Here is a 10,137-nt window from a genome sequence, read left to right on the forward strand (position 1 = left end):
CAATGGTGCGCTGTCTCCCCTCCAGGAGTGTGAAAAGGACCCGTGCTGCGAGGCCAAGACCTGCAAGCTGAAGGCCGGGGCCCAGTGTGCCTTCGGGGTGTGCTGCAAGAGTTGCCAGGTAACATCAATACACACACACACATACATAACACACACACACAACACATACACAGCACATACACAACACACACAACACACACACACAACAAACACCACACACACACAGCACAACACACACACTACACATACTGCACACTCCACACACACCACACACACAGCACACACAACACAACACACACACAACACACACACACCACAACACAACACACACACACTCTCCTCAGTGTTGTTCATAGTGAAACCTGTTTGATAGTCGTAGATGTTCTAATGTATTCAGAAGTAAAGCAAAGTAACTATAACATGAACTGCAGTGTTTACACAATCAATCAGTTTACACAATCAATCTCTCTCTCTCTCTCTCTCACACACACACACACACACACACACACACACTCTCTCTCTCACTCACTCACTCACTCACTCACTCACTCACTCACTCACTCACTCACTCACTCACTCACTCACTCACTCACTCTCTCTCTCTCTCTCTCTCTCTCTCTCTCTCTCTCTCTCTCTCTCTCTCTCTCTCCTCTCCCTCCCCTGCTCCCCTCCTCCAGTTCCTGTCAGGTGGCTCTGTGTGCAGGGGCAGTAATGACGAGTGTGACCTGACAGAGTATTGTAATGGCTCCTCAGCTCTGTGTCAGAGTGACGTGTTCAAGCAGGACGGTCAGCCGTGCCGCAGCGACCACGCATACTGCTACAACGGAAAGTGCCAGCACTACGACGGACAGTGCCAGGCCATCTTCGGCCCCAGTGAGTGGTTCTCTCTCCCCTCCCCTCCCCTGGTCAGCATAATCAATCAACCAATCAATCACCTGATCAGTCAACTTTATGAGAAGCTGTGGTTTGCCTGTAAGCAGTTTTAAAATGAAAGTGTTTAATTTGGGGAGTAGAAGCTGTGGTTTGACTGATTCTCTTGGCAGACTGATTCTGTTGACCCTAGATCTCACATCATTATCAACTGAGTATTGCTGCCCCCTGGTGGTCAAATATATGCAGTTTTGTTTTATACATTTACATTTATGGCATTTAGCAGACGCCTTTATCCAAAGCGACTTACAACAAATACATTTGTTTAAGTAAGTGAATCATCTATCCAACAGTCATCATAAGACAAAGTAATCAATGCTCACACCAGGGGCCATTGGCAGTCGGTCGTAATGCCAGGAGGCATTAATAATATATATTTTTTATTATTATTTATTAACAGGAGAGAACTTGTACAGGGGGGAAGTGGGGGTGAAGAGGTCTCGAGGGTTGGGGTTAGGGTTAGTACAGGGAGGGTAGTGGGGGTGAAGAGGTCTTAGGAGGGACTGTTACGATATACCCTGAAGAGATGGGTTTTCAGTCTACGGCAGAAGATCGGTAGTGACTCTGCAGTCCTGACAGTGGGGGGAAGCTCATTCCACCAGTGGGGCGCCAGGACAGTGAAAAGCCATGACCGAGTAGCGCGGCCGTTGCATCCACGTAGAGGCGGCGGTGCCAGGCGGGCAGCCAAAGAAGAGCGGAGTGATCGTGCAGGGGTTTGGGGGCTGACCATTGCTTGCAAGTAGGGAGAGGCTGTTCCCTTTGCCGCCCGGTAGGCAAGCACCAGGGTCTTGAATCTGATGCGAGCTGCTACCGGGAGCCAGTAGAGGGTGCGGAGGAGGGGCGTGACATGGGAGAATTTGGGGAGGTTGAACACCAGACGAGCGGCAGCGTTCTGGATGAGCTGCAGAGGTCTGATGGCGGAGGCGGGGAGTCTGGCCAAGAGTGCGTTGCAGTAGTCAAGGCGGGAGATTACAAGTGTTTGGACCAAAAGTTGTGCTGCTTCTCTGGTGAGGAATGGACTTATACTTCTGATGTTGTAGAGGAAGAATCTACAGGAGCGTGCTGTCGCTGTGATGTTCGCCGCACAAGAATCTATGTACCTCATGGGGCTGTAGAAAATATTAACCAGCAAGTATTAACCAGTGTAAATAATCTATACTGTAAATTGACCCCCTGGCCCTCTCTCTCTCTCTCTCTCTCTCTCTCAGAGGCCAAGGCCGCCCCGGAGGTGTGTTTTAAAGACGTCAACTCCAAGGGTGACCGCTTTGGGAACTGTGGCTACCAGAACTATGGCTACAAGAAGTGTGAGAGCAGGTCAGAACCAGAGACTGGCGGTCTGGGTCACGTACTGTATGGTCAACACACCAGCACCGCTGGCAGCACTGTGTGTGTTGCTGGCATTGGATTAAAGTGTGTGTGTGTGTGTGTGTGTGTGTGTGTGTGTATGGATATGTGAGAAATATGATTCCACTTTTGGAGTTCAGCCCTGTGAGGTCATCAGGTAGTGACAGCAGATTGTGAGGTCATCTGGTAGTGACTGCAGACTGTGAGGTCATCAGTGTGTGACATCCCTGTGAGGTCATCAGAGTGTGACAGTGTGTCTCTCTGTAGGAATGCGCTGTGCGGTAAGCTGCAGTGTGAGAACGTCCAGTCGGTGACGGTGTTCGGCATCGAGCCGTCCATCATCCAGACACCCATCGCTGGTACCAAGTGCTGGGGTGTAGACTTCCTGCTGGGCTCGGACGTGCCGGACCCGGGCATGGTCAACGAGGGCACCAAGTGTGGCGATAGCAAGGTGAGACACGACCCGTCTGGCGGGGGGAAGGGAGGGGGGAGGGACATGGTCAATGGTCAACTCTCTGCTGATCCCTGTGTTGACCCCTCTGTTGACCTCTGACCTCTGTCCCCAGGTGTGTCTGAACTATGACTGTAAGAGCGTGGACGTCCTCAACTACGACTGTGACATCCAGAAGAAGTGTCACGGTCATGGGGTACGTGTCACCACACACTCGTGTGTGTGTGTGTGTGTGTGTGTGTGTGTGTGTGTGTGTGTGTGTGTGTGTGTGTGTGTGTGTGTGTGTGTGTGTGTGCGCGCTAACCTCTCTGCTCCTCTGTGTGTGTGTCTCTCTCAGGTGTGTAACAGCAATAGGAACTGTCACTGTGATGACGGCTGGGCCCCGCCCCACTGTGAGGTCAAAGGTTACGGTGGCAGCGTGGACAGCGGCCCAACGTGGAACGGTGAGTGGTCAGCCATAAACTTGTATTATTATTATCCTATAAAGTTGGATTATTATTATCCTATAAAGTTGGATTATTATTAGTATATTAGTATATTACTATTATTATTGTACTTACTGTATAAAATTAGTACTGTAGGATCAGGGTTGGGGTTAGAGCACATTGGGAGTCTGACCATCAGGTACATGCCCCCCCCCCAGACAAGGATACGTCGACCAGGGATGGTCTGCTGGTGTTCTTCCTCCTGGTCCTGCCTCTGATGGCGCTGGGCCTCTTCCTCTTCTTCAGGAGGAACGAGCTGCAGAGACGCTTCGTCCGCAGGAAGAGGAGTCAGGGCTACGAGTGAGTAGATGGATCATACATGGTTAGGGTTACATGGTTAGGGTTAGGGTTAGGGTTACATGGTTAGGGTTACATGGTTAGGGTTAGGGTTACATGGTTAGGGTTAGGGTTACATGGTTAGGGTTAAGGTTAGGGTTACATGGTTTGGGTTAGGGTTACATGGTTTGGGTTAGGGTTAGGGTTACATGGTTAGGGTTAGGGTTACATGGTTTGGGTTAGGGTTACATGGTTAGGGTTACATGGATAGGGTTAGGGTTACAGGGTTAGGGTTAGGGTTACATGGTTAGGGTTAGGGTTACATGGTTTGGGTTAGGGTTACATGGTTTGGGTTAGGGTTAGGGTTACATGGTTAGGGTTACATGGTTAGGGTTACATGGTTAGGGTTAGGGTTACATGGTTAGGGTTAGGGTTACATGGTTAGGGTTAAGGTTAGGGTTACATGGTTTGGGTTAGGGTTACATGGTTTGGGTTAGGGTTAGGGTTACATGGTTAGGGTTAGGGTTACATGGTTTGGGTTAGGGTTACATGGTTAGGGTTACATGGATAGGGTTAGGGTTACAGGGTTAGGGTTAGGGTTACATGGTTAGGGTTAGGGTTACATGGTTTGGGTTAGGGTTACATGGTTTGGGTTAGGGTTAGGGTTACATGGTTAGGGTTAGGGTTACATGGTTTGGGTTAGGGTTACATGGTTAGGGTTACATGGATAGGGTTTGGGTTACATGGTTAGGGTTTGGGTTACATGGTTAGGGAGCCAAAAACAACTTCCCATTTTTACATGGACAATAAAGTCCTACCCTATCCTATCCTATCCTATCCTATTAGCACTGTTAGTTTCCTCTCCTCAGCTCCAGCTCCTCCCAGCCATGATGGACCAGCCACAAATCGAACAGGCCCTTCTCGTCACTCTCTCTCTGCTAACCCAACCTCACTGTTGTCACGACTCCTGTAGCAGCTGTCCTTGTCTCCCTCCTGTCCCCAGGGCCGACGTCAGACCCCCCCCCACCAACCCCGGCAGACCCCCCCCCAGAGGGGCCCCCCCCCAGAGGGGCCCTGCCAACAGCATCGTCAAGGACGGGGTGAGTCACCACCATGCACGGTCACCATGACAAGCTCACGCACGGGCCATCGTAGCAACCAGTAACCGCTAAAAACACTGAAGTAGAGATTCCTCTAACCTAGAGCACACTAACACACTGAAGTAGAGATTCCTCTAACCTCGAGCACACTATCACACTGAAGTAGAGATTCCTCTAACCTCGAGCACACTCACACTGAAGTAGAGATTCCTCTAACCTCGAGCACACTCACACTGAAGTAGAGATTCCTCTAACCTAGAGCACACTATCACACTGAAGTAGAGATTCCTCTAACCTAGAGCACGCTAACACTAATGCTTTTGATCAACCAAGACATTGTTGAAGAGAAGAAGACGTGTGTGTCTGTCTGTCTGTCTGTCTGTCTGTTTGTCTGTTTGTCTGTCTGTCTGTCTGTCTGTCTGTCTGTAGACTGTGGACGTGTGCTGTAGGCTAGATGAGTGTGGGTCTGTAGTGTGTGTGTGTGTGTGTGTGTGTGTGTGTGTGTGTGTGTGTGTGTGTGTGTGTGTGTGTGTGTGTGTGTGTGTGTGTGTCAGTGTCAGTGTCAGTGAGATATAGTCATGCATGGCTCCAGGTCTGATGTGCTTCAGACATGCAAACGTTTGTGACATGACAATGACACATCCGGACCTGTAGCCAGACTGAGGCTAGTGCACTCTTAGAAAAAAAGGTTCTAAACCCAAAAGGGAAGAACCCCTTTGGGTTCCGAGTAGAACCCTTTCCATCATGAGTTCTACATGGAACCCAAAAGGGTTCTTCAAAGAGTTCTCCCACAGGGACGGCCGTAGAGCCCATTAGGAACCCTTTCTTCTCAGAGTGTGCGCCCCCTGCTCTGTGTGGTAGCTAATGACAGCTCCCTCTTCTCTCCCCATGGTAAAGCACCAGGCAGTTCAGTTGATACCACCAGAGGAGGTAAACGTCCACTTTTCATAGGGGCTCACTGCTGCCTTCATGGGGGCTCTGGGGACCTGGGCCCTGGGCCTCTCCTGTGCCTTCATGGGGGCTCTGGGGATCTGGGCCCTGGGCCTCTCTTGTGCCTTCATGGGGGCTCTGGGGACCTGGGCCCTGGGCCTCTCCTGTGCCTGCATGGGGGCTCTGGGGACCTGGGCCCTGGACCTCACCTGTGCCTTCATGGGGGCTCTGGGGACCTGGGCCTCTGCTATCTCTGGGAGCCCGGGGCCTCCCCTGCTTCTATCACTGCTGCTTTTTCCAGCCTCCCCTTCACCCTTCCTGTCTGTCACTCTGTGGGGCTCTGCTGGGGAAGCTCCAAACCCCTCTGGCAGTCCGGGTTGTTCTTGCGCTGTTTGCTTCCACAGACAGACAGACAGACAGACACAGACAGACAGACAGACAAACACACTGACAGACACACACACAGACAGACAGACAGACACACACACACACACACACACACACACACACACACACAAACAGACACACACACAGACAGACAGACAGGACGTGTCATTGAATCAGAGGAAGAACGAGGTGCTGTGGGGCTGGTGGGAGCATGCTGCCCTGTCCTGTACTCTCTCCTCACTAACCTCCCCTCATACTAACCCCGGCCCTAACCCCATGACTGACCTGTGTGTGTGTGTTTAGAATCTCTCAGCCTGTCCACATGCTTCACAGCTACTCTTTTTCTCTGGGAAAAATGATGGCAGCACTTTATCCATTCCAGGCCAAGTTCATTGTGAGGGTTGTTCATGTGGATGGATGGATGTTTATCAGGGGAGGCCGGTGGAGGTAGCAATCGGTGGATGACCTCATTGTAATGCATGGAACGAAATGAAACACGTTGTGTTTGATACCGTTCCTCATTCCACTCCATGCATTAGAATGAGCCCGTCCTCCAATTTCTACCTCCACCGGCCTCCCCTGATATTTATCCATCAGTCATGAATAACTGATCCATCAACCTGGTGATGCTGATAGAACGGGTCATGTCTGTCCACATCAAAGCCACATGTAGTATCATGATGGGGATGAGTTCTATTTCCATTAAACTTGCATTTTATTATCTATAGATATATAGATATGTATTGTTGGCTAATTAGGGGGTTTTAAAGGGTTTTAGGGAGGGTGGTGGTGGTGTTTGGTAGTGTTGCGTGGTCACCCTTCTCTCACAGTGACGTGTGTGTGTCTGTTTGCAGGTTGTTCAGACCAGCAGGACCGCCTCTGTGCCATCGTATGCCGTCAGACCTCCTCCACCTGCTTATTCAGGGTAAACACACACACCTGGTCCATAGACCAGTCTTAACAAAGTTTGTGCCACTGGCCCCAGGCTAAATTTGATTGCCATGGCAACAGCTGATGAGTAATTCAAAAATAACTGTCTAACCAATAATAATATTTGCTTAATATTGAATTGTAGTTGTTTAAGGGACAAAATGAAATAAATACATGCAAATATGCTTAGTTGGTTTATTGGCAACCAGCTAGCTGACTAGCTAGATGGTGGCACAGATAGCTGACTAGCTAGACACATTCACCTGTATAGCTAGCAAGTTTGCCCTTATGGGAGGCTCATTTAGTTTGGGAAAACAATAGCTAGCTAACCTAATATGTGAAATCTTTACACCTTTAAGATAAGATCTGCCAGCTAAATTCTAAATTCAATTTTATTGTAGTGGCATAATTACGAAATAGCTAACACTAATTCACTTATAGGCGGCCATGTTTTTTTCTGTTCCTAGGTAAGCAGTACTTCAGGAAGACTTAGGTTAGCCAAGTGTAAGCTACTTTTATGCAACAGGTGAAATTAGACGTCTATCCTACTGTAAGTCTTACTAACAGGTAGACTTGAGTCAAAGTCTAGGTCTATGTTTATGCAATTGGCCCATGGACTAAATCACACTCTGAAAGGAGACTAGCCCAGGACTAGGCTTAATTTGTAACCGTGAAACCAACTCGTTATTTTGTCATGTCAACCTAGTTGTCATGATCCCAACCTCATCGGGGTACTGACCTTGTTTACGTTTCTTTTCTGTCTCAGAAAAAACACACCTGCTGCAAAACAACTTGTGCCTCAAAGACCCGCCCCCCCACCCCCTGTTTAGCCGTGGGGGACGACAGGGTTGGCCAATGGGGTGTGCCACTCAAGCCCCCCAACCCATCACCCCCACCACCCCCTTCCACACCCATCTATGGAGCTGCTGAGTCAGCCAAAGCCCATACCAGAAATGCAGTCATGTGACTCTGCGGCTCCTCCAGCAGTATAGAGCTGAAACCAACACACACTGTTCCTCTGACCCTGACCTCTGACCTCTCTGAGGGGTCTTCAGCAGGCAGCAGAGACGACCTCTGACCTACAGTACCCAGGACCACTTCTCCTCTCCTCCTCAACCGCTGTCATAGGAATGTAACTAAAGGTGGTAACCCCCCCCCCCACACACACACAACCCCCTCCCCTCACACACAGCCCCTGATCATAGAGAGGAACATGCGTAATCTGTTGGTTCTGTTTATTGGACCTGCGGATGTGGGAACGTTGGGACGCTCCGGTGGGAATGTAACCTGTGACTCGACACCGGGCGGGTTGGACTGCCACTGAGACTGGGCCTGACACTGCTAGAGACCTGGGTCTTGTCCCCCCCACCCCTCACCTCCACTGAGACTGGGCCTGACACTGCTAAAGACCTGGGTCGGGTCACCCCCACCCCCCCACCCTTCCCCTCACCTCCACTCTATCCATGTTTTCTACTCCGACCCCCTGCACATAGTTTGGACTCCTCAGATGCTTTTTATCAGGTTCAGGTCCTGATAAAGGTCCCCCCTACATCAGGGGAGGCTGGCGGAGATAGAAATCGGAGGACAGGCTCATTGTAATGCGTGGAACGGAAGGAGGAATGAAATTTGATACCGTACCTCATTCCGTTCCACGCATTGCAATGAGCCCGTCCTTCGATTTCTACCCCCACTAGCCTCCCCTGATGTACAGATGTTTGCCTGAGTTATGATATGATTTAATTTTATATCCAGAAGCAGCCTTTCAGCGTTTAAACAGGCCCACCATGTTGCATTTCCCTCGCTGCATTCAAGTGCAGAAATTAACATGTTTTAAATCAGTTAGCTCATGCTAAGTGTGTGCAATACAGTACATTGAAGGTTACTACGACAACCTTGACTTACTTTGCCATTAACATGCATCAGGACATGCTGGAGTTGTATTCTCATGTTTTTACTTTGGGAAAGATGACCTCACCTCACCAAAACGTCAGATTATTGGCAGGTCTGCACCCTTTCATAACTCAATGCCGTTTGGTGACCCAATCAAGATATGCACATAGCCTGTCCCACTGTTATCATTTTTCTATTCAATAGGTTTTATAGGAAACATTTTTATTTTATTTGCCAAGTAACTATTACCCCAGTAGGTAATGCACAGATATACAATTTCAACATTTTATTTGATGTCTGTTGTTAATGATTGTGATACTTTATGTGTATCCATATATGTTTGACTGTGGTATGTTGATTGTATCCAAACCTATGATTTGTTTAAAAAAAAAAGAGAGAAAAAAAAAAAAGAAGAAGAAGAAATAATTACCCAAAATTAGTAATCTATCTCTATTCAAGGGCTACATAACACTGCATGTGAACGTTATAACATGTTATAATAACATGTCTGCATCGTAGGAGAATCCAATAATGACATCTATGCCAACAACAGTAAAGACTGACGGTCGTACACCGTGTCACTTGTGTTTCATCATTCTGATGTTGTGGGTTTGTATATGGTGGTTGCAGGGGAGGCCGGCGGAGGTAGAAATCGGAGGACGGGCTCATCGTAATGCACGGAACGGAATAGGGAATGGCATCAAACACACGACCATTCCTCATTCCATTCCATGCATTACAATGAGCCCGTCCTCCGATTTCTACCTCCACCGGCCTCTCCTGGGTGGTTGGGAGGCTGGAGAAACATCCTTGTGTGTCAGACTGTTGACAGCCAGTGCCTCTACCTGCATAGGCATTACTGGGCTACGACATCCTACACCTACAACAAAATGGCCGCCGTACCAGAGACTGTGTACCATACATAGACAACTGTTCTATTCTCTATGCTGTTTACTACTGGGGAGGCTGGTGGAGGTAGAAAACGGAGGACGGGCTCATTGTAAAGCATGGGGCAGAATAAGGAGTGGTTTAATGCATGGAATGGAATGAGAAATGGTATCAAACACATGCATGTTTGATATCATTCCTTATTTCATTCCATGCATTACAATGAGCCCCATCCTCTGATTTCTACCTCCACCAGCCTCCCCCGCTGTGTACTATCTCTGGCAATACTCTAGTGAAGACCCTGATGGTGCGTATAGTGACAGCCGTAGAGGCTGAGGCCTCTCAGAGGTGCCATACAGTAAGCCTAGGCTACTTGCTGGCAAAAAAAGATTTTGACAAATTAGTTTTGTTTCAGAATCATCATGTACATATTTGACACATTTTACATTTGGTGTTGCAGAACGTTGTGTAAATGTATACCGTATAGCTTAATTGACAATAATGAATTGATTGATTGGTTGATTGG

The 10,137-nt window shown here is 48.7% G+C and overlaps 1 protein-coding gene across 1 annotated transcript in view; it reads left to right on the forward strand.

The window, feature by feature from the left end:
- The window catches only part of adam9a (ADAM metallopeptidase domain 9a), a 26,151-nt gene extending 17,721 nt beyond the window's left edge, over positions 1 to 8,430 (forward strand). The window contains exons 13-23 of the mRNA XM_083673841.1: positions 26 to 118; positions 678 to 873; positions 2,139 to 2,244; positions 2,542 to 2,725; positions 2,841 to 2,921; positions 3,063 to 3,168; positions 3,369 to 3,510; positions 4,490 to 4,586; positions 5,484 to 5,516; positions 6,758 to 6,828; positions 7,600 to 8,430. Coding sequence (XP_083529967.1) covers positions 26 to 118; positions 678 to 873; positions 2,139 to 2,244; positions 2,542 to 2,725; positions 2,841 to 2,921; positions 3,063 to 3,168; positions 3,369 to 3,510; positions 4,490 to 4,586; positions 5,484 to 5,516; positions 6,758 to 6,828; positions 7,600 to 7,663 — 1,173 coding nt within the window. The 3' untranslated portion in view covers positions 7,664 to 8,430. The remainder of the gene's footprint in view (positions 1 to 25; positions 119 to 677; positions 874 to 2,138; positions 2,245 to 2,541; positions 2,726 to 2,840; positions 2,922 to 3,062; positions 3,169 to 3,368; positions 3,511 to 4,489; positions 4,587 to 5,483; positions 5,517 to 6,757; positions 6,829 to 7,599) is intronic.
- The last annotated feature ends 1,707 nt before the right edge of the window (positions 8,431 to 10,137 follow it).

The sequence above is a fragment of the Argentina silus genome (assembly GCF_951799395.1).
Source record: "Argentina silus genome assembly, chromosome: 7".
NCBI lineage: Eukaryota > Metazoa > Chordata > Actinopteri > Argentiniformes > Argentinidae > Argentina > Argentina silus.